We start from the raw sequence: 26,134 nt of genomic DNA, 5'->3' as shown, positions 1-26,134 counted from the left end.
CTGCGACTAATATAAATAATCCTAGTATCACTCTATTTGTAATCAATAAAAGGGTTAATGTCAATAAAATTGTTTAATGTCAATAAACCCTGAATTTTTCTAATAAATTATTTTGGCCAGAAAACCTGGCCAAAATTATTACACACAGAAAAAGGATTGGTTGGAAAACGGTTACAACTATGTAAATTTAATGGAATAAATCAATATTGTGTTGTAGTCATTGAAAATGTATAAATTCAACCGATTGTTTTTATTTATATGTAAGTGAAAAATCATAATTGTAATAAAATTGAGGTGCCTATAATTGTATTATTAGTTAACATAATCAATTTATGTACGTCTGGTAAACATTAAGTTAAGGAACTCGGCAGGGAGGACTGATGTTTTCAGTTACAATAACCAATAAATTGTTGCCATAAATGTTGCCATTAAATAATTACTTTTACAATTTAATTTAACAGAATCGAAATGTGTACGTAATTGTCATTCTAATAAGATGTAAAACACAAAAATTGGTTAAAAAATTTTTTTGACAAACAAATTCCGAAAAAAACAAAGATGTTGCCAATTTCTAAATCCGCTTAAGCCTTTGTTTTGTTGAACACAACTTAACTGTTCAAAATTGAAAAAAGTAGCGTAGTGAAAAATGTAGGGAAAATAAAAAGTGGGTGTAGGGAAAAAAGGGATTTTTTTCATAAGTGTAGGGATTTCTGAAAAAATCTTCTGGCATCACTGCCCATAGGGTATATATTTCCTTAGGGGCTGCGAAAATATTTTCGGGATAAATAGGGAACACATCAAGGTTTCTAAAGCTGCTTTCCGTTTTTTGATCCCAGCTTTGGGTTTTTAGAACATGTGGCCCAAATTTGAAATTTTGATACAAAATAGGTCACATTCCTAAGGGAGTAGGGCCGACATATTCGAAACATAGGACATGTATTTTTATACCAAAATGTTCTTCGTAAAGATACCTTACAGAAAAATATAAAATTGTTTATGTTCTTAAAGAAAGTTTATTTTTAATAAAAAAAGAGTTAAGTCAACTTTTCGCCCAAAAAACAGCAAAAATCAACTATTTTTTAAATATCTAAATTGAAAATCTTTTATTTCCGGATCCATAATTGATATTGCTCTGAAATCTTTTGTATGTGATTCGTAATTTAGTTGTCTAACTAAAAAAATTTGAGCCCATTTTGTCCAAAAGTACGGGTTATATTTTTAAAAAATCGGACCAAGGTACGGCAAAATTTTAAAATTTCCAATTTGAAATGCCTATAACTCGCAGGTTTTTTCAAGACCTAAACGAGCATTTTCAATTGCAAAAATTTCAATTGTGCTATAGCACAAAATCAGAAGTGTGTATTATTGCTAGAAAAGTTTGCCAGCACAACAAAATAAAACGAATGCCGTGCAATATTAGCAGGACAAAAAGCTGGGTGTGCTACTAAAGCACGATCATATATTTTGGTGGATGTGCAATGGATTGTGTTTGCTACTAAAAATTGAAGACTAGCATTGCAATTTTAATAGTAATACGAACGAACAGTATGAATATTTATATTAGTAGATTGTGATGAAATGCGATAATTTCATATTTATTGCTAGTCAAATGTAAGAAATATGTTGCTAGAGCTGAATATCGAAACCCTGTTTGGTACCAATTATTTAGAAGTGCAGCTACATATGTCGCGTACGCGTTTCGGAATAGCATTAAAGCTAACAATTATTGAACTTTATAATAATGGCCAGTGCCAAATTTCTATAGCTAACAAATGGAGCATAAATAAATCAATAGTTTCGCAATTAATTAAAAAGTATTAGGCGATTAATTAAAAAGTGACCGGCGGTCATCCTAGGAAAATATCACCTCGATCAGATCGTAAAATCTTCCGTTTAATTATACAGAAACCCTTTATTTCGTCTAAAGATGTTGTGAGTAGGCTTAATCCCAATATTAGTTCCAGCGCTGTGAGAAAATAATAATTGGAAAATAACTTGAGAAGCTTCATGCCGTCTAAGAAACTCATACTGACAAAGAAACATTTAAAAAAGTGGTTTGCCTAAATGATTGCAACATATTTGTTAATTTTCATTACTTTTATGAAATTTTAGGTTGTATTTTTAAAAGCTTACGCCAAATGGACTTTGAAAAAATGAAAATAGTTTTATTTTGCGACGAGTCTAAATTTAACTTGTTAAATTCAGATGAAGTAAGGCACATTCGAAGACCGAAGGGAAAGCGATTACATTAGAGTTTCCAAAAAACCGAAGAATTTAAAAACCGTGGTTTCGGTTTTAAAAAATTGAAAGTGAATTGAAGTGTTATAGAAATAAAATCAGTTGATAATATAGGAAAAGCTAACAAATTTAAAACTCAAACTTGACGGGTGTTCTAGATGATAAAGAAAAATCGGTACATTTTCTTTTAATGGTACTTTTTTAATATATTCAATTAGTTAGCTTATATGCTTCTCAGTAAAGAAATAATCAAGAAAAGGAGAATTTAACCAAACTAAGAAGTACTTTTTCGTTCTTCAAAATGGTACTTTTTGAATTTTCTATAATATTGAACCTATAATCAGCAAATTACTTTGATTTCAAACTTGACGGGGGTTCAATTATGGAAAATTGGTACTTTATCTTCTAATTGTACTTTTTATTATATTAAATTATTTTAAATTTAGACACACGTGATTCTGAATGAATTAGAATTCGCAAAGGGTGACTTTAGTTGTACATTTCTTTTGCATTTTCAATAATAATCGGCTGTGTGGAAATACAAAATGTGGGTCTTTATGGTACTTTTTTAATTCTAATAATACGTTTCGAATGAACTATAATCCACATTACAATGAACCAATAAACCTGAAACTAGAGTTATCCTGAATTATTATTAATTCACAAAGGGAGACTTAGTAGTACTATTATCCTGCAACATGAATTGGGTAGTCGATACGGTTACTAATCCTATACTATTTTATGGGGTCTCTGTCTGGTGGAAGGCAATGGATAAGGCCTCCAATCGCATACTCTTTGAAAGGGTATTGAGACGAATGGCAATCCTAATAACAGGGGCACTGCGATCTACGGCAACGTAGTAGAAGTTGTCAGAACGAGGAAGAAACCATCCTACACTTCTTTTGTAACTGCCCGGCACTGGGTGATCTACGTCCTAGGCACTTAGGTGAGAGATTCTTCAGTACCCCCTCCGGGTTATCTGTGAAGGTGTATAGATGCCTTTATCAGGGAAAGCGGATGGTTGATAAGACCTCTCTCCTCTCCCCCTCTTCTCTCTTTCTCTATACTCTACTCTTGTTAACTTCACTATAACTCAATCTATAGATTTCCCTTTTCTTTAACTTCTGTTTCCCTTTTTCTTCTTTTCTGGTTTCATTCATACCATACCATAGTAATACTATTTATTTCTTCTAATTGGGGTAGCGAAGCGCACCGGGTCAAATAAACAGTCATTTGAATTTTAATTGTTAGGAAATACTTGGATGAATCTTTGGATGAAAAAGTTTTTTTTATTTCTAAATTTTTAATTTTTCTACTGAAAATAAATTAAAAATAAAAACCGAAGAATAATTGTCGGTTTCGGTTTTAGGCCTTGAAAAACCGCTGCTTCGGTTTCGATTAAAACCGAACACGAAACTCTATATTACATCCACGTTATTGTAAAGCCATAATAGAGCATGGGGGTGGAAATGTAATGGTGTGGACTTGCTTATCCGTGAGTGGAGTTGATTCTGTTGTTGAAATACAAACATAAAATGGGTCGTTTTGTTAATAGGGACATTTTAGCCAACCACATGCTTCAATATGCCGAATGTGAAATGCCACTTCGATGGGCTTTTCAACATGATAATGACCCCAAAGACTCGTCAAAATTGGTTAAAGATTGGTAATAAGCTAATGGGAGATTAAGCTGACCAATTCAAGAGTCAGCTCAATCTCCAGACTTGAATCCCATAGTGTTATGTTTTCAGTAATTCAATATATTTATTCTTTTAGAAAACTAACGTATTTATTATAGCTAGCAAAGAATAAGAATAAGAGAATACAAAGTAAAGAAAGATAATGTGCTTTGGAGTTGCCAGATGGTTGACTTCGTAACTATTGTTAGGGTTATCGTAACATCTCGCTTCTCAAGTTTAAGGCGGGCTCCCGGATTGAGTCTCCACTTGTTGTCTTCTGACAGTAATGCGTTTGGGAATGAAGTTTGTAGCAGGAGTAGATGGTGGTGTCAAAAAGGTTTCCTCATGTGGTGAAGTAGATACAGTGGTGGTCAAAACATATGCAACCAGCAACAGAATTTTACAAAAGTGGTTTAAACTAGTTTAAGATGTAAACAAAAATATTCATTTGCTTATACTATTTTTTAATTAATGCTTTAAAAATAAGAATATGAAATTTAATTCAGAATTTTTTGCATTGAAAAGAAAAAAAAATTAAAAAACTACGTATGGGTTGATATTTCATTGGTCAAAACATATGCAACTAATTGCTTTTAAAACATTTCTGTCTATAAAACTTAATATTTCGTGGCAAATCCTATATTTTCAATGACGGCCTTACATCGGCAAGGCAGTGAAGCTATCAAATTGGTAATAAAATTTGCAGGAATAGCGTTCCAAGCATCTACCAATCCTTGAAACATAATATCTGAATTAGTGCAATTTTCGGGGTCGATTCTTTGATTAACGATTTCCCAAATATTCTCAATGGGATTTAAATCTTGTAATTGTGGTGGCCATTCCATTACCGAAACTCTTTCTTGTGCTAACCACGATTTAACAACATGTGAAGAGTGCTTGGGGTCGTTATCGTGCTGAATAACTCATCGAAGAGGCATATTATCCTCAGAATTTGGAAGCATTACTCTTTCCAAGATGTCTATAGATAAATCCATCCATTATTTCATTAATTTAGAGCGATGGGACAACTCCAGCAGCAGAAAAACAACCCCCATACCATTACGTTGCATCCTGCATGCTTCACCGACATTTTCCCTACGCGCAAAAACCGCTTATATCAAAACGTAATCAAAAGAAACGTTTGAAGTTTGCTATGGAGTATTTAAATTGGCCAGAAAACAAATGGACAACTGTCCTATTTAGCGAGGAATCCGAATTTAATATCATCGGAAGTGATTTCATGTGTTACGTAAGACGACCACTTAACACGCGGCTTCAAGCACGATACTGTAAAAAGACACTGAAACATGGAGGATGCAACGTAATGGTATGGGGGCAGTTTTTCTGCTGCTGGAGTTGTCCCATCGCTCTAAATTAATGAAATAATGGATGGATTTATCTATAGTGACATTTTTTAAAGAGTAATGCTTCCAAATGCTGTGGATAATATGCCTCTTCGATGAGTTATTCAGCACGATAACGACCCCAAGCATTCTTCACATGTTGTTAAATCGTGGTTAGCACAAGAAAGAGTTTCGGCAATGGAATTGCCACCACAATTACTAGATTTAAATCCCATTGAGAATATTTGGGAAATCGTTAATCAAAGAATCGACCCCGAAAATTGCACTAATTCAGATATTATGTTTCAAGGATTGGTAGATGCTTGGAACGCTATTCCTGCAAATTTTATTACCAATTTGATAGCTTCACTGCCTTGCCGATGTAAGGCCGTCATTGAAAATATAGGATTTGCCACGAAATATTAAGTTTTATAGACAGAAATGTTTTAAAAGCAATTAGTTGCATATGTTTTGGCCAATGAAATATCAACCCATACGTAGTTTTTTAATTTTTTTTTCTTTTCAATGCAAAAAATTCTGAATTAAATTTCATATTCTTATTTTTAAAGCAGTAATTAAAAAATATTATAAGCAAATGAATATTTTTGTTTACATCTTAAACTAGTTTAAACCACTTTTGTAAAATTCTGTTGCTGGTTGCATATGTTTTGACCACCACTGTATATTAAATTCTCCCAGCAGTATATCCAGAGTTAAATTATCACTTGTCATTGTTCGTTGGTGAGACGATTTGTAAACTCGTTAAGAGCTTTTTCGCATTCTGGTGTTCACTTAAAAGCATTATCCTTTTTAAGAAGATCGTCCAACGGTTCTCGCAATTTTCTCATGTAAGGTACGTATTTTCCATAATGATTAATGGATCCCAACAGTGATCTACTTCAGAAATATTTTCAGTCATTTTCAGATCCTGAATGGTCTTAATCTTCTCTGTGTCTGGACAAATACCGTATGTGTCTATTATTTGACGAAGATAAGTATTTTGTGCTTTTGAATGCATTCACAAAAAATTAGCCTTTTGTTGACAATATACATTAATTCTGTAAAGCAATGCATGACATTATTCATAAAATGGAGTGCAACGAAAAATAATGCATGCATTGCTTGTCTTCTATAAAAGTAAACTAACACTCCCAAAAGCAACGAATACCTAACGATTGGTATGAATGGTTTTAATGCTGATAGAATGAATTTACGTACATGTTAAAAGTTTTACTGTACACAAGTTTAACTTAACATATTGGTGTAGCACAGTGGTATAGAACAAAATAGAGGGAAATAAATTTGTAACTTCTAGACGCTTAGTCCGATTTCAATAAAATTTGACGTGAGCAAAGAGGAAATATTGTCGAGTTTAAGTTTTTATGTTACATTTTTAAAACGATCCTATTTCTTCGTTTGAGTTCCGATTTCCAAAAAATTACATATAAAGAATCTCCTGTACTATAAAAAACATCGTCGTAGTTACCAATCATCTCTTAGGGCACTGCTACACGTTCAATATATATTGACCGAGATCCATTATCGCCGAATAACCTAATTTTGCGTGATCCATTACAATTGATCGCGATCCAAATATCACAATATACATATATTGAACGTGTAACAGTACCCTTATAGCTTAGGAGATATTGGCATTTCAAAATTTAATTTTCAAAATTGCTCCAGTTTTTTGATAATATCGGGTCTAAATATTTCAATAAATGTATATGTTAAACAGAAAAAGAATTGTTTAAAAATCATGACAGACTTCAATGTTATATGCATTTTAATTTAAAAAATTTTAAATACTAATTCCGTAAGATTCTGTATGTTCACAAACTATGTACATATGTATACACACAAATGTCAACGAATACTTAACGAATGGTGTGAATGTTTTTAGTTTCTTTCATATGGCAATCAAAAAAAAAATGAGTTAACGCATAGCTCGGCATATTTTTGTTATTGTCGATTAAAGTCAATGCAAAAGCAATGAATTTATGAATGGGCAGCAAACGTGAATGTTTTCAATCCGTTCTCTGGTGCAGATTTTATCCCGGGTGTTAGACGGTTGAATCGGAATAACCCCTTGGGTGTATTGACGATTAATAACTCCTTGCTTTCGTCATCAATTTCTGCTTGTAAATAAGCGTCGGATAAATCCAGATGGGTGAAAACATTGCAGTCATGTACTTCATAAAGTATTTTGTCAGGTGTCGGTAGTAGATATGCATTATTGTTTTTTGGAAAAAAAGACCTTAGCTCACAATTTATGCTATAACTTTGGAATGGAAAGCGATAAATTCATGAATAAAATTGGAAATTAAAGCATACTTCAGTGCTACTAAAAAAATAAAATTATAAATTTATTATATGTATTTATATTAGCATAAATTTAATTTAAAATCTAATTTTTGTTTTTCACAAAATTTTATAAATGTACAAATTTTTTTAAAAAAAAGCCACAAAAGACTATATTATAAATTTTTGTAATGAACAATCATAAATACATAAAAACACAACTTTAAAAAAATGTAAGAAAAAAATGTTTTAACCTATTTTGTATCAGAATATGTTTTTTAGCAAGAGGAGTTCTTTCACTATAACTTAAATAAGTAAAGTTCTTTCACTATAACTTAAATAAGTAAAAAACCTCAATAAACCCGCACTATTTTTTTTCTGTATATATAGAAGCTGAAAAATATTTTTTAAGATTTTTTTTAAAGTTCTCCATTATTGGGATTTTTTCGATATATAGATTGAGTTTAAAAAAAATCAAGGCGATATCGGGTAAATTCCATTAAATGCTCTTAAAATATGAACTTTCAGCTTCTATATACAGAAAAAAAATCGTGCGGGTTTATTGAGGTTTTTTAATTAAGTTATAATGAAAGAACTCCTCTTGCTAAAAAACATATTCTGATACATAATAGGTTAAAACATTTTTTTCTTACATTTTTTAAAAAGTTGTGTTTTTATGTATTTATGATTGTTCATTACAAAAATTTATAATATTGTCTTTTGTGGCTTTTTTGAAAAAAAATTTGTACATTTATAAAATTTTGTGAAGAACAAAAATTAGATTTTAAATTAAATTTATGCTAATGTAAATACATATTATAAATTTATGTTTTGAATTTTTTAATAGCATATTAAGTATGCTTTTATTTCCAATTTAATTCATTAATTTATCGCTTTCCATTCCAAAGTTACAGCATAAATTGTGAACTAAGGTCTTTTTTTTCCAAAAAAAACAATAATGCGCTTAACGGGTTAATTTTTTTTAATTTTTTTTATTTTAAATGCTGTGTTTTTATGTATTTATGATTATTCATTACGAAAAAATTATAATATTCTCTTTTGTGACTTTTTTAAAAAAATGTGTACATTTATAAAATATTGTGTAAAACAAAAATTGGATTTTAAATTAAATTTATACTAATACTGGCTGATACGGCAAACGTTGTTCTGCCATACAAATTATTTCTAGTGAATATTTTGGTTGTTAAATAAAAAATAACGAATGTATTCTAAGTGAATTTGGCATTATATGTATTTTGATGCCAAATGAAGAGAAATACAAACAAAATTGTTTGGCGAAAAATATTTAAAAAAAAAATGGGTGGATAGGGACATACTAATGTCCCTGCGGTATGAAATATAATATTCTCGTACCTACCAAAAATATATAAATTTCATAAAAATAGGTAAATATTGATATTTGGATATTGCTCATACAAAATACTAAAATCTCGGCAAAAAAAACGGGTGGGTAAGGGTCGGTTGATGAAATTTGGGATTATAGTTATTTTTAATGCCAAATAAATAAAATGCGAATAAATAAATTCTGGATAGGGTCACCGTAATGGTACCGTGAAATAACTCCCAAATGAAATAACTCCCCACGAAAAAATTAAATAACACCCAACAAATTTTTCATACAACTTAGGACTTATTTCATTATGAAAAAACTCCTAACGCATAGGAAGTTATTTCATAATTTTTTGTTGGGAGTTATTTCATAATGCAATAACTCCCAATGAAACAACTCCCAGATTTTGATACACCCCGGAGGAGAAAACCTTAGCGCCCGGCCGAAGGCCGGCAATGCAAAAAACTTTTCAGAGCGAAGCCAGTTTATGATACACCCCAGAGGATAAAACCTTAGTGCCCGGCCGAAGGCCGGCAATGCAAAACTAATTTTCTGAGTGAACCCAGTTTTGACACATCCCAGAGGAGAAAAGCTTTGCGCTACACTAAGAATAATTTCACTTTTGTAGTTCCTTTTTTTAGATTACATAAATAAATTGCTTCGCATTGGGAATTATTTAATTTCTATTGGGATTTATTTCATTGGGAGTTATTTCGCTTTTTTGGGACTAATATTTTTAAAATTATGAAACCACCGATTATTGGGAGTAATTTCATTTTACCCTTTGGTAGTTATTTCATTTTTCAAGATTGGTAATTATTTCATTTTTGATGGGATTTATTTCATTGGTAGTTATTTCATTGGGAGTTATTTCATTTGGGAGCTATTTCACGGTACCCACCGTGGTACCGTGAAATAACTCCCAAATGAAATAACTCCCCACGAAAAAATGAAATAACACCCAACAAATTTTTCATACAACTTGGGAATTATTTCATTATGAAACAACTCCTAACGCATAGGGAGTTATTTCATAATTTTTAGCTTGGAGTTATTTCATAATGCAATAACTGCCAATGAAACAACTCCCAATGAAATTTTTGTTGGGTTTTATTTCATTTTATTATGAGAATTAGGAATTATTTCACTGTATAGGGCTGTCAATGCAAAAAACTCTTCTGAGCGAAGCCAGTTTTTGATACACCCCAGAGGAGGAAACCTTAGCGCCCGGCCAAAGGAAAAAAATGTTTGGTAAGCGAAGAATAATTTGGTACCGTGAAATAGCTCCCAAATGAAATAACTCCCAATGAAATAACTTCCAATGAAATAAATCCTATCAAAAATTAAATAATTCCCAAACTTGAAAAATGAAATAACTACCAAAGGGTCCCAAAAAAGCGAAATAACTCCCAATGAAATAAATCCCAATAGAAATTAAATAATTCCCAACCCGAAGCAATTTATTTATGTAATCTAAAAAAAGGAACTACAAAAGTGAAATTATTCTTCGCTTACCAAACATTTTTCGCATTGCGGGCCTATAGCGTAGCGCATCACATCCTCTGGGATGTGTCAAAAACTGGCTTCACTCAAAAAATATGTTTTGCATTGCTAAGGTTTTCTCCTTCGTGGTGTATCAAAATATGGCTTCGCTCAGAAAAGATTTATTTCATTGCAGAAAGGTTTTATAATATTTCAGAAAGCCGATTTTCATTTCGCACCATATTAAGAAATCGTTGCAACCTGACAAAGGCCGACGATGTAAAAATAATCTTTTCTGAGCGAAGCCAGAAACTTTTCTGAGTGAAGCCAGTTTTTGATATTTATGGGTCCTGCTTTTGCAAATGAAAATGAAATAACTCCCAATACAGTGAAATAACTCCTAATTCCCAAAATAAAATGAAATAAAACCCAACAAAAATTTCATTGGGAGTTGTTTCATTGGGAGTAATTGCATTATGAAATAAATCCCAACAAAAAATTATTAAATAACTCCCAATGCGTTAGGAGTTGTTTCATAATGAAATTTGTTGTTTCATAATGAAATGAAAGTTGTATGAAAAACTTGTTCGGTGTTATTTCATTTTTTCGTGGGGAGTTATTTCACGGTATCGAATAATTTCACTTTTGTAGTTCTTTATTTCATTGGGAGTTAGATTGCACTAATAAATTGCTTCGGATTGGGAATTATTTCATTTCTATTGGGAGTTATTTCGCTTTTTTGGGACTAATATTTTTAAAATTATGAAATCGCTTTTTTGGGACTAATATTTTTAAAATTATGAAACCGATTATTGGGAGTAATTTCATTTCACACTTTGGCAGTTATTTAATTTTTCAAGTTTGGGAATTATTTCATTTTTGATGGGAATTATTTCATTGGGAGTTATTTCATTTGGATTTATTTCATTTGGGAGCTATTTCACGGTACCGAAAGTTATTTCTGTTGAATTTTATATGTATATCATATGGGAGCTATGATTAATTATGGACCGATCATTAGAAAATTAGGTGACATGAATTCCGTATATATAAAACTTGGCACCATGAAATAACCCACCACGAAATAATCCCCCAAAAATAAAATGAAATAACCCCCCAAAAATTAGTACAGAGAGCAACAACAACAATGATTTTTGGGGAGTTATATAATTTTTTGGGGTATTATTTCATTTTTTTAATTGAGGGATTATTTCATATGAAATAATACCCCAAAAAATCATTATGAAATAAGTACCCAATATAAATTTTGGGGGATAATTTCATTTTTTAATTTATAAAGAAAGCGTAAATTAATCTGTAAATTATGTTCCAATATATTAACAACTTGTATTTATCATTCACAAAAAAAATGTGATATCAGTGTAAAGAAATTTGTAAAGAAAAAAATTAATTTTGAAATTGAAACTGGGTTCAGAATGACTTTTTGGTTCAGAATGTCAAAAAATCGGCATAAAATAGTACAAGTAAATAAGAGTACAGGAATAAAACTTGCAAGGCAAGAGTGAGTATGATAACAGCTGGTAACTGCTTACTTGCCAAGAATTATGTTGAATACAACCATAAGAACGAAAAAGAATTGAATAAGGAGTAAAAGGCTCTGAATATAATTAGGGACGAATGCGAAGATCTGGCAGGAATATTATGAGGCGATAATACCTCTGCAATGAGCTTAATAATATCTTCTTTCCATAAAATTTATGAAACTTATGTTGTATGTTAGTAAGTTAAAAAATATTGTTCTATTTTTCTCTACATCTCTAATGGTGTATGAAAATACTTTCCGAGAAAACAAATCAATTTATTTCCTCATATTTAAATAAATAAAAATTAAAAACATTTTAATTTTAAAATTTGTATATTTAGTCTGCTTTAAGTTTTTTAATAAGAGCTATACGGTTTAATTTAAAACCAGTTTAGTTGAAATATTGTTTTGTAAATTACTGTAATGTTTTGTAACCACTTGGTTACAAAATATTACACTAATTCAAAATATATTTACAATTCAATATTTCCACAAATCTCATTAAATCCGAATATATTTCGTATTCAAATACAGTTTTTATTTCATCCAAAACTCTTAAAAGAGATTTCAACACAAAATGAGAAAGCTACAAGCATTGTTTTTATTCCTTGCAAACATCTCAAAATATGCAGTTAATATGATATGAAACTAATGGCAGATGCTATTTCAAATGTCTCCCAAAATTGCAACTGTCCATTTTGTTGGATTACAGTTTTTATTTACAGTATTTTATTTTGTCAAAAGTAAATACAAACATTTGGGGGATTCATGCTATTAAGTTATATGTATTGTCATAAGGTCCTAATATATTATGATAGTTTAAACAAATTGTTGTTGTGCTTCAAACCAAAAAAGAGTTATTTTATGATAAAACAATCAAAATAGTTCAAAAAGTTTTATTAGTTTAAAACTTTTTTGTTTGAAAAACAACAAAAATGTGTTTAAACTATAGGATATTATGACACTATGACCCAATAGCAGACCGTTTGAAACTCCCAATTATATAAGTCCCCTTCACTGCGTTTGGGGACTTATTTCATTTTAAAAATTTGGGTTCTATTACATATGAAATAAGACCCCAATAATGGGGTGTTATTTCATTTCTGTTTGGGGCATTATTTCATTTCGTTGGGGTCTTATTTCATTTTCAAAATTAGGGTTTTATTGCATATGAAATAAGGCCCCAAATTTTGAGGGGTTATTTCATTTTATAAAACTTAAAACTTATTTGTAGCGAAATTTTTGTTGGTACCTATATAAATTAAACATTTATGACCGGTAAAGTCCAATTTCGGTAGGACATTTGTAAGGGGGATAGGTGGAATAATGGAGGGATGTCAGCCAGTTTCAATAGGCTTCATCCTTGGGCCGAAAAAATTATATATACCAAATTATGGTGGGTGTTAGACTAATATTTGTGGACGTAACAAACATCTGCACAAACTCATTTGTACCCTACCCAATATGGTGGTGTAGGGTATAAAAGAATTATTGTTTGCGTTATATGCTTCTCCACTTCAGCTGAAAATATGTTAACTTCATTTAAAAACGGCATCATTTTTTTCTTTTGTTGTGCATTCTTGTCGTCATCAGTGTTGCCGTTTTGGTTATTTATAACCAAAATTTGTTATTTTTATTCCTGATGTGTAGATGTGTATTTATTTTTCATTTTGGTTACTTTTTTCAAAACATTTTGTTATAGACAGATTTTTCAATATACGATTAGTGTTTATAAAAAACCGACTTTTTAAAAAACCGGTTTGTCGGTTAACCGAAAATTGGGCTTTTTTAGAAAACCGGTTTTTCGATTAACCGACATCGAAAAAACCGGTTAAACCGGTTAACCGTCATATATATGTAGAAAACATAAAATGTCCAATAAAGTATATACAGCTTTAAAATTTGTAGTTTTTAGTAGTCAGGAATGGTTAATATTAAATACCTATGAATATACAAAAGTGCTAAGTCCATTTTATTTTGTAAAAATTTCAAAATTATTATGTCAGTCAAATGGAATTGAGTATAAATATGTTACTAAATATATAATATACTTGTTTTAATTATTGGTTTATTCATTAAATTTTTCTGATATGGAATCAGATTTCAAAATATTTCAAATTATGGATTTTGGAACGTTGTTATTTCTGAGAAGGACTTTGTACACTAAGCTAACGAAATGAATAATAAAATAAAATTTTAAGAACAAAACACACTAATGAAGTCAAATTGATTGAAAGAAGGTATGCACATCAAATTCAACTTGACGTTTGGTAAAATCATCACTAAGTTTATAATGAATCATTATTAAGATTTTGCTTAACTTCTAGAATTCTGCGGAATTTAATTTTTATAGTTTGATTATGTAAACTCATCGTAAACTCAAGCTTTTAAGTAAACTGATCGTCCTCTACTATTTAGAATCATTTTACTTCTTAAAAATATCAATCTAAATAGGTTTATATTGTAAATCAGCAGTTTAGGTTTCAAATCAGACCAATAATGTTTGTACAATGAATATAAAAAAATACACAAAACCATGAGATTTCTTAATTTTAAACCTAAATTTTAAAAACCGGTTAACCGAGTGATAAAAACCGGATAAACCGGTTAACCGAAAATCAACATTTTAAATTAACCGGTTCGCAAAAAACCGAGTACAGTATTACACTACTATTTCTTTGTATCAGATTTATTTATACATTTTATTCAATTTATGCAATATTTAACCAATAAGAAGAAACATATAGAATAAACAGAAGAATAACCAAAAATAAAGAAAGTTTTAAAAATAAATGTCCCACATATGTGTTTTCAATTATATTTTTCGCTGCACCAAAATAATTTGTCAATTTTGTTCCTCTGATCGATTCTTTAAATTGAATAAGATTAAAAATATGTGAACAAGAAAGTTTAAATATAATATTTAGTTAGCTAGCTTCAACCTTAGCTATTTGTTTAGAATAATAAACTAAAGATTACGCCTTGCGCACGATTTCCCATTAAATGACGTTGATATTCCATTTTAAGGGTTGCAGACTTGGCATATGTGAAAATTACAATTTCTGGCGAAACATTTTATGTATTATGTCAGAGTTGGCAACCTTAGAATTACAATTACTTGACTATTAACCAATAGGAACACAGTTTCTTTGAGTTCTACATGAGCAGAAAGATTTAATTATGTGCGCGTGATGGCGTAATCTTTAGTTTATCATTCTTGAAAATTACCAATATCATATGCCACAGGCTGCATGCAGATATTTTTAAAATGAAAAATGTTCAGCAAAACCACAGAAAAAGTGTAATATTTGAAAAGCTATGACGCCTTTCACACTAGGCAATTTAGTTGCGCAAATCTCTTGCCCAACAACAAAATATCATGTAAAATTTTCTTCTCCTTAACCCGACATTACCTCAGGCATCAACAAACGCAAGATGTTCAAGTCAGATATTTTTAAAAAATTAAAAGATTTACATTCAGTAATAATAATTGTGTAAAATAGAAAAATAAAAAAAAAATATATATTTAATTGCAAATTATTCTGGTAGATTTTTCTGAATTTTTTATGATTAAGAACTAATTTTCATAATATTGTAAATGGTGAAATCTTGACATAAAATTTATCTTGAAGTATAAAAACATGACGTTTGCAATAAATTTTTTTTGGTTACTTTTTTAGCATTTTGGTTATTTTTTTAAACAAACTTGGTTACAAAAATTTTGAGGTTGTGGCAACACTGGTCGTCATATTTCAAATAGATAGTTTTTTTATACAGAGGTTACCTGAATTAAAGAGGTATTACTCCTAAAATGCAAAAAATCGCAGTATGAGATAAACTGCTAAGAACTCATTAATTATTCTTTAATCTATTAGTAAAATTTGAAAGAGGTCAAATGGGGTAAAAATTTTTTATGGCTTACGAAAAGTCAAAGTTTTGGATAAATTTTACCGTTTTGAGGTTATGTAGGAAAATGAATTATTTAGAGGTATAGCGACATACAGTATCGGCCATAACTAAAGCAAGCACCCCTTCAGTGATTTTTTTTTCATATTATATTTTCTTTTATAAAAACAAAGTTTAAATTTCGATTATGTATTATTTTCATTTGTTAATTTGTTTATTATTGATAAACAAATACTTTTAAAGTTAATCTTTCCATAAGTGGTAACATAAAATCAAAAAATATTTTAAGGTAGAAAATTAAACGGACAAAACTAAAGCACCCCTTGCTGGATATAATAGAACACTAAGAGCTAGTTTCTTACTTGTCAGTTAAACTCAGCTTAACACGCTGTTATATTAAACCTGAAGCATATTTTGCCGGGATTTAACCAATGATTGTGTTTCTCACTAATAGATTAATTTTGTTAGCATTGCCCTACTTTTGAGTCAAATCACATGTTTATTCCTCAAATTTGTTTATATAAATATGGCAACACTTTAAATTTTATAAGAAAAAGCAACCGCGTACATAATTTTTTTTGTAAATTTTTACTTTGTAAAAGAAAAAGTAACATTAAAGTATATAAAATGTATATTAAAAATTATATTTATGTTAATAAAGCAAATAAAAACAATGAGCTGCTGTGCTGAATTGTTTATTTTATTTTTCATCAGTTTGTGCATTGGCATTTTATACTTAAGTTTAACTCACCAATGATGCTCAGTTAAACCTAGATTATATATATAGCATATAAACAATAAGTGAGAAACACAATTTTTAGTTTAATCTAGGTTTAAGCGATGAATGTAGATTATCTTTATCCCAGAAACTAGCTCTAAGAGCTAGTTTCTTACTTGTCAGTTAAACTCAGCTTAACACGCTGTTATATTAATCCTGAAACATATTTTGCCGGAATTTAACCAATGATTGTATTTCTCACTTGTGGATTAATTTTGTTAGCATTGCCATACTTTTCAGTCAAATCACATGTTTATTCTTCAAATTGTTTCATATAAATATGGCAATACTATACATTTTATAAGAAAAAGCAACCGCGTTACATAACTTTTTTTGTAAATTTTAACTTTCTAAAAGAAAAAGCGACATAAAAGTATATAAAATGTATATTAAAAATTATATTGATGTTAATAAAGCAAATAAAAACAAAGAGCTGCTGTGCTGAATTGTTTATTTTATTTTCCATCTGTTTGTGCTTTGGCATTAGGTTTAACTCACCAATGATGCTCAGTTAAACCTAGATTATATAGCATACAAACAATAAGCGAGAAACACAATTTTTAGTTTAATTTAGGTTTAAGCGAAGAATGTAGATTATCTCTATCCCAGAAACTAGCTCTAAATTTAATTACTATTTTGTTGCAAATCCTTTGCATTGGATGACACAAGCACATCACTTAGGCATAGAAAATATTAAGTTTTTTATCTTGTCTTGCAATATTCCTTCGCAGGCTATTTTAACGGCTTGGAATAAATCGTGAACATTTCTGATCCTTATTTCGCCAATTTTCACGTTTTATTTTCATATTAACAATATCCCTCAAGTTCTCAATAGGATTGATATTGGGAGATTGACGAGTCCAATGAATAACTTGAATTTTATTGCACTGTAGCCAAGTCTTACACATTTTGGAGGTGTGCTTAGGATCTTTATCCTGTTGGAAGCTCCCTTTAAGTGTCATCTCTTCACTGGCATAAGGCAACATTACATCTTTCATTATATCACGGTACATGAAATGATCCATAATTCCATTAATTTTATGAATTGGCCCAATTCCTTGACCAAAAAAGACACCCCAGACCATTACATTGCCTCCTCCATGTTTAGTTGTTCCTTTACAATACTTAGGATTCAGTCTTTCTCCTTTTGGTCTGCGTACACGTCTTATTCCATCGGAACTTTTTAAGTTGTATTTGGATTAATCAGTGAATAGTACTGTCTTCCATTTTTTTACACTCTAGTCGATGTGCGCTTTGGCAAACTCCAGTCTAGCTTTCTTGTTCTTAGCTGATATAATGGGTTTTTTTGATGGTCGTCAACTGAATAATCCGACTTCTACTGCTCTTCAACGGATTGTTCTTTCGCTAACGCATAATCTTAAACTTGTTCATACTTGACTATATTATGCTATAGAATATTTTTGAATTGCTCTTTTGATCAAGGAATCATAATATCGTGTTTTTTTCGCGGACGTCCTCCAGAATGCACCGTTGATATGCGACCAGTCTGCAAAAACTTTGAAATGAGCCTGAAAAAAACTGATCTGTCAATTGAAAATTATTTACTCAATTCATGTCGTGATAAACCCGTCTTCCAGTCTTCAATAACTTTAATTTTAAATTCACTGGAATACTTTTTCTATGCCATTGTTTTTATTACAGTAAACTGTATAAAACTTAAATTATACACACTACGCCATCCTTTATTTTTATCTTCTGGAATTTTTAAATCCATTCGTTGTCAGTCCCGTCAATTCACAATGCAAATATACAGTAACGTAGTCAAATTTTTAAACATCTTATAAGGAGGTGCTTTTGTTTTGTCCGTTGCGTTTTGTGTTTTTATATGATTTATGATTTATCATTTTAAATTATCTTTTACTAAATGAATGTTATATGAACATTAACAATACAAGTTAAAAAAATATATACAAATCAGAATTCAAAAAAGCATTTTTTATCAAAAAAATTAAGTTTTGAAAAAATCTATTGAGGGGGTGCTTTAGTTATGGCCAATACTGTATATATAAATCAGCTTTAATTAAATACATTTATACTTACTTGTCTCTTTATTTTCCATTTTATACAAATGAATTATTACCAACACAATTCGAGATGCAAGCACATTTATAAAAAAAATTACATCTATTGACTTTGACGCATAGCTGTGTAACAGTTCTTGACATTTAAGTCAAACAAAAAACAGGAGTCTTTTATTTGAAGTGTTTCCAATTAAAAAACAACAAAAACAAATGTAAAATAGGTGTCATTTGACCTAATGTGCTGTGTGATGTTGAAGTTTGGATGACTACTCCTCCCTTTTTTTAATTTTTTTTTTGCTCAAAAGAAAGCTTGGATATTTTCCTTTCAGACCTATGTGGTGGCTTAGTGGGATGCAAGTGGAATATATTTCAAAATAAATGTTTTGTAACTCAAAACATGCAATTTTTCACTTTTTTTTTTTTCTTCAAAATCGAACTTTTTTTTCAAAATGGCCCTTTTTTTAAATTTTTTTTGCTCAAAAGAAAGCTTGGGTCTAGTCCTTTAAGATCTATTTGGTCGCTTAGTGGGATGCGAGTGGGATATGTAGCAAACTCGCATCCCACTAAGCGACCAAATAGGTCTTCAAGGAAAATATCTAAACTTTTTTTTAAGAAAACAAAAAAGGACCCATTTTGAAAAAAAAGTTTTTGATTTCGGAAAAAAAATATTAAAATTTTTTTATTTTTTTTTAAATATTTTTTTTCGAAAGATTTTGCTAAGAACAATACGTAATAAGTTACATGGATGAGAAAAATCACATGTTTGGCCAAAATGTCAAATTTTGACCGATCTTGTTGAAAAATTGTGTCTGAATTACTATCCAATAGGTCTAACCTTGATGTAAATTGCATCCCGATCGGAAGACATCGATTTTAAAAGTTGGTTCACTTGACGTGAAATCCCCCATATATTTAAATTTATTAAATTGCTTAAATTTTTCAAAATTCCAAATTTAAATAAGTAATAATGACTTACAAAAATTATATTGTTTCTTAAATTCGACAAATAACTAAAGACAAAGGGAATCTTTCGAACACTGTAGATGGTAGGGCAGATAGCTCCTTCTAAATATAAATATATATGTAAATACTACTGCAAGAAGTTACAATTGTAAAAACAATTCTTTCAAAATGTTTAATTTAGGACTTGAACCAATGAAAATAAAAGGTACGGAATAAAATATTTGTTATTTAGTAAAAAAAAGGCTGAATGATTTTAGAATTGATATCGAAACAGAAATTTTAACGTCTAAACATGATCATATGCTGGCGAAATATTATCAGAATCACAATTAATAATCAAAATATTAACTGAGATTAAAGTGGTGTTGAAAGTTATGGCGAATATGATTTTTAAACGGTCGTCGAAAGTGATATTGAGGATGACATTTAAGGTCTGTTTCACGATGTGGAAAGAAAAATTATTCGAACAAATTTGTATGAAAACTATTTTAAAAACTGAGTGCTTTTCATACAAATTTGTTCGACTCCTTTTTCTTTCGACATCGTGGAACATGCAGTTAAAATGAAATAGACGAAGGTCATGAACTTAAAATATATATAAGTGATGTTATTAACCGCGTACGTAAGTGTTAAAAAATATTTAATAAATCTAATGATAAACACAAAATATTGCAAACTTACGTTTTGTTGCATACATGTATACTAGACCGTCTCACTTTTAATTTTTTTTCGAAATTCCTTCATGAACATCGATTTTCTTAATCTACTCTAAAAACCAAGAATTTTGGTGTATAACACTTAAATATGGATGAACAGGAAGTGGTCTCTCAAATCGCTTTTTCGTTTTTTAAGCAAAATGCATTTTTTCCAATAAATTAAAAAATCTTGCTTTAGTAATTTGCCTCTAATTTAAGCAGTTCATAACGGATTTGGACCTAATTACATGCATTAGAAAGATAATTAAATTTCCTAAATGTTTCTTAAAGTAACATTGCCATTTTGTTCGATGGTTTTTTATTCATAGCATTACAAATTCAGATTTTCAAATACAAACTTATATTTTTTTTTTTAATTTTTGCTTACATTTTCTTTTATAAAAATTGAACGAGGAACAATTTTTATATTCTGGGAATGCAGTATGGTAGGAAATTTTAAAATGAAGATTTTGATGTAAATAACAGTAGCATTCTATTAAGAAAAAACTGCAGTTTTAGTTGAAATGATGAAATGACTAAAGTTGTTTATTTGTAAATTTGCTTAAATTTCATAATAAAGTAAGAAGAGATTGATGTTGGTTTTTTATTTTTTCAAATTTGATAAAATTGTACTTTTGTTGCACGAAATGGGATCAGATGGGAAACAAGAAATGGAACGTGTTTAAAAATTTTACAAGTCGACTACTACACTACTTTGAGCCCCCATAGCGCCGTCCCTGGAGCATTTGTAGGGCGCATTTTTATCCCGATCGGACCAGCCGTTTGCCAGATTTATTTCCAAAAAAGTTTGATTCTGCCCCACTGTGTAGTGATGGAAAACAGAGAGCAAAATTATTTGATTCAAGTCTTTTTAGCATTTTCCCAAAATTCATCCAAACTGCAACCAAAGTACAATTTTAACAAATTTGAAAAAATAAAAAACCAACATCAATCTCTTCTTACTTTATATTAATGTATTTATGAAATTGATGCAAATTTACAAATGAACAACTTTAGTAATTTCATCATTTTAACTAAAACTGCAGTTTTTCTTCACCAAATGCTACTGTTATTTACATCAAAATCTTCATTTTAAAATTTCCTACCATACTGCATTTACAGAATATAAAAATTTTACCTTGTTCAATTTTTATATAAGAAAAGGTAAGCAAAAATTAAAAAAAAATGATAAGTTTGTATTTGAAAATCTGAATTTGTAATGCTATGAATAAAAAACCATCGAACAAAATGGCAATTTGATTTAAGAAACATTTAGGAAATTTAATTAGCTTTCTAATGAATGTAATTAGGTTCAAATATGTTAAGAAGTGAAGTGCTTGAGTTAGAAGCAAATTACTAAATGAAAATTTTTTAATTTTTTGGAAAAAAGGCATTTTGCCTAAAAAACAAAAAAGCGATTTGAGAGACCACTTCCCGTTCATCCATATTTAAGTGTTATACACCAAAATTCTTGGTTTTTAGAGTAGATTAAGAAAATCGATGTTCATGAAGGAATTTCGAAAAAAGTATAAAAACTGAGACGGTCTAATGTATACATGATGTTGTATACATGATGTTAAACATCGTTGGACATCTGTGTCTAACATGGTAATAAACTTTTTTCGTATTTATAAATGCGTCAATCATGCACTGTCTGTCTGTCTTCAAATTAGCCAATTTTACTGACAATGATATCAAACAGATTTGTGTAATTCCCTAAGACCACTTGATTAAGCAAAGATTCGGTAACGTTGATTGAGGGTATAATACAATTTGTTATAAATAATTTAGAAAAAGTGAATAATTCATTTACTAAAGAATTAGTTACTCATACTAAAACCCGAATTAATGAACAACATACAAAAGTTCTTAATACGTTTATATTGTACTTGAAATCAGGATCATGTCGAACTAAGTCAATTTTTTTTGAAGCATAGCTCCAAAACGGAAATTTAAATTTTTGCTAGTCAAATGTTTTGTAGATTGTTCGGAAGGGTATATGATCAGAATATTTCTGGTGAAAATTTAATGATAGACTTGTCTTCGAATGTTGTTTAACATTATAAATACTTGAATTTTTAACTTTAGCGTTACTTTTTGTTTTTCTTTAACAATAAAATATTAAAAAACCTACATCAAAACTTCATTCTTTAAATTTAAAAAAAAAAATTAAATTATGCGAATAATTCGATTAATTTTAAATGTGTGATCGAAAATCAATTGACTAGCAAACTCTTTAGTTTCCGTTTTGGAACTATGCTTTAAAAAAATTGAGATAGTTGGAAATGATCCTGAAATCAAGTACAATATAAACGTATTAAAAACTTTTTATGTCGTTCATTAATTCGGGTTTTGAAATGATTAACTAATTCTTTAGTAAATGAATTATTCACTTTTTCTAAATTATTTATAAAAAATTGTATTATACCCTCAAGCTCTATCAATTGTTTAATCAAGTGGTCTTAGGGAGTTACACAAATATGTTCAAAGTTTGATATCATTGTCAACATAATCATTATAAATGTCATCCTCAATATCACTTTCGAACACCGCTTCAAAATTCGCCATCACTTTCAATAGATCTTTAATCTAAGTTAATATTTTGATTATTAATTGCGATTCTGCTAATATTTCGCCAGCATATGTTCATGTTTAAACGTTAAAATTTCAGTTTCGAAATGAATTCTAGAATCATTTAGACTTTTTTTTTACTAAATAACAAATATTTTATTCCGTACCTTTTATTTTCATTGGATCAAGTCCTAAATTAAACATTTTGAAAGACTTGTTTTTAGAATTGTAACTTCTTGCAGTAATATTTATAGAAGGAGCTATCGGACCAATAAATACATTAGTAGATACCTATATAAATTAAACAGTTATGACCGATAGAGTCAAATTTCAGTTATGACCGATAGAGTCATTTGTATGGGGGCTAGGTGAAATAATGGTCCGATCTCAGCCAGTTTTAATAGGCTTTGTCCTTGGGCTGAAAATTTTTTATCAAAATATCTTCAAAATTCCGACCTGTACTTTGCGCACAAGGTTTACATGGACTGACGGACGGACGGAAATCGACTAAGAAAGTGATTCTGAGTCGATCGGTATACTTTACTTTGTTAGACTAATATTTTTGCGCGTTACAAACATATGCACAAACGCATAATACCGTACCCACTATGGTGGTGTGGGTTATAATAATTACATAAAATGGTGGATTAATAAATTACACACTATTTTTTTTTAATGATATATTTTTAGGTGATCAACAAATTTGGTCGGAAATGAATTTGTATGATGATTCGTTTTTGAACATGATTGTGGACAGCGGTCAACTGGACAAATATGAGGAACCTAATTGTGAAGTTACTACCATCAATGATAATGAAAGTGATCCAGAGTTATTTTGTGAATTAAAACATGGGTTCAATCACAACTATTGGCCCGATAAAAATGACTTCAAAGGAGAATCCGATATACATTTATATTTAGAGAAGCCACTTTTATTAAATGATTTTCAATTTTAAGTTACTGATTAGGTGTTTGTATTTATATTTATTTATGTAAAATTGTTAATGAAAATTTTTTAAAGACAAAATAATCATAAAGGATGTTATGAAAATTGATATTGACATTTCACATTAATTGAATTGTTGAAATAAACGATTTATGCCATATTTATATAAAAATATGTTGAAATTATCTCTGTTTTATATAACTAAATGTTAAGAATTCAGCATATATTATTTTAAACTTCCATTTATCCCACTACAACATGAACGATGTTATTAAAATCAAAAAATATTAAAAAATAGATTAAGTTTTATTTTCTATGTTATTTTGATTTTTTTTATTATTTCGAATATAAACAACATTTTAAATAACATACATATGTGCAAAAACAAATTTTGTTTAAATTTGAGTAATGTTGTTTCTTTCTTACCACTTCAATAGCTTTTTGTATGAACAAAAATAAGTACAGTGACGGACAATACAATAGAATCACTACATATGAATTCGATTAAAGCGGTAAAACTACAAAATTTGATTTCAAAATTTAAAATTTGTTCATTATATATTAATGCTCATAACGTAAACAATAAATAGAAAAAAATAAAATAAAAAAATAACACATTCTTATGTTAAAAACGATGTCAAATCTAAAAGACTAAATAAAATATGCGACATTTAAATAGAATCAATCAGTCTTAAAATGATTAAAAATAAAAAATCATCATAAGAATTCGTTGTTTTCATCAAATCTTTTGGGGATTGAATTTAACAAATTTTCGCATGTAGATCGGGAAATTGCATACCATATTTCCAGAACGTTCTGCCAAAGTTCTTCCTTGTTTTTAAATTTTTCAGGTCCGAGTTTGTCTTTTACTATTTTCCATAGGATTTAAGTCTGGTTATTGAGACGGCCATTCCTTAACATGAATTTTGTTATATAAAAACCATTTTTTGGCAAGACCTGACGTGTTCTTTGGGTCATTATCTTGCTGGAAGAGCCATTTTAAGGGCATATTCCATTCTGCATGTGGCTTTATAACATTCTCCAAAATATTTACATACAAGTGCTTATCCATATTTTCTTTAATCCAATAAATTGGACCAACGTAATACCAAGAAAAGCATCCCCATATAATAATATTTCCCCAACCATGTTTAAACGTTTTAGGTTTTTCCCATTTTTTGGACGTCTAACCCATGTCTTATCATCACTACCAATTAAGTTAATGGTCGTTTCGTCCGTCCACAACACATTTTGCCACTTTTTTGTATTTTCTGGCCCACACCAATCCTTATGATTGCTCCTAGTTTTAAATGAAATATTGGTAGTGATTCTATTGTAATGTCCGTCACTGTATGTACTCCAGTTGTAACAGCATTAGTTTTGCATCATTGATATCAAGGCCAAGATGTCCAAAGGTCTTCGGGACGGAGTGTGGTTGGGTTGGCCGAACAATCAAAAAGATGAAGAACCTTCATCGCACGTTGGACATGTATTGGGAACGGTACGGTCTATGTGGGACTAGTAGAGTGTGATCCTGTTAGGTTAGGTTTCCAGGCAGCCGCGAAGTGAAGAAGAGATCTTCGTCTCTAATTTAAACTTGTAATTTGATTGTTTTATTTTTATAACAAACTAGCTGACCCGACTGACGTTGTCCTGGCCAAATTAAAAAAAGAGTTCGATTTGTGAATTTGTGAGAAGCTGTTTAAAATGTGTAAAAATAGTTAAAAAGAGAAAAAAAAGTATTTTTGAATGATAATGTTTGATTTACATTTGATTTTAAAATATGTATGTATGTATGTACAACGAATCTTATGGTGTTCTATTTACATTTTGATTGAAAGATCGATGTTCAGGTAACCAATTAAAATAAAGAAATACTCGATCGCTTTGCTGTGATATAATTTTGTTCATTGCTATGCTCTATGATACACGACATTTTTTTGTTGATGTTTGGCACGTAAACAAATAATGCTGATGGTGTTCCTTTGTACTTCCTTTAAGTTTTGTTGATTCGAGGACGTTATGCATCATGTTTTTTATCGCAAGTCAGGTGCCATTACAAAAACGTGGTCCGATCAGACTATCAGTTGAGATTGTGAGGCGGTAATCTTGGTAATTCCAGCGAGTTGGATAGTTGGCGATATCATCTTTTTTTTTAGAATTTTAAATTTGGTTGGCGGAGTTGAAAAACTCTCAAATTGCCAGGTTATCCCACGTTGATTTTAGTTCCCAGTCGACCTATATCTTCATATAGGAAGCTGGAACTTTAAATCATTTATTAAAAAGTTAGGTTATG

General features: G+C 29.9%; 1 protein-coding gene across 1 annotated transcript in view; it reads left to right on the top strand.

The window, feature by feature from the left end:
- Nucleotides 1-24,243, top strand: part of LOC135952003 (uncharacterized) — a 33,529-nt gene extending 9,286 nt beyond the window's left edge. The window contains exon 3 of the mRNA XM_065501777.1: nucleotides 23,583-24,243. Coding sequence (XP_065357849.1) covers nucleotides 23,583-23,848 — 266 coding nt within the window. The 3' untranslated portion in view covers nucleotides 23,849-24,243. The remainder of the gene's footprint in view (nucleotides 1-23,582) is intronic.
- The last annotated feature ends 1,891 nt before the right edge of the window (nucleotides 24,244-26,134 follow it).

Source organism: Calliphora vicina, chromosome 2, assembly GCF_958450345.1.
Source record: "Calliphora vicina chromosome 2, idCalVici1.1, whole genome shotgun sequence".
NCBI lineage: Eukaryota > Metazoa > Arthropoda > Insecta > Diptera > Calliphoridae > Calliphora > Calliphora vicina.
This window is presented reverse-complemented; position numbering and strand designations above follow the sequence as displayed.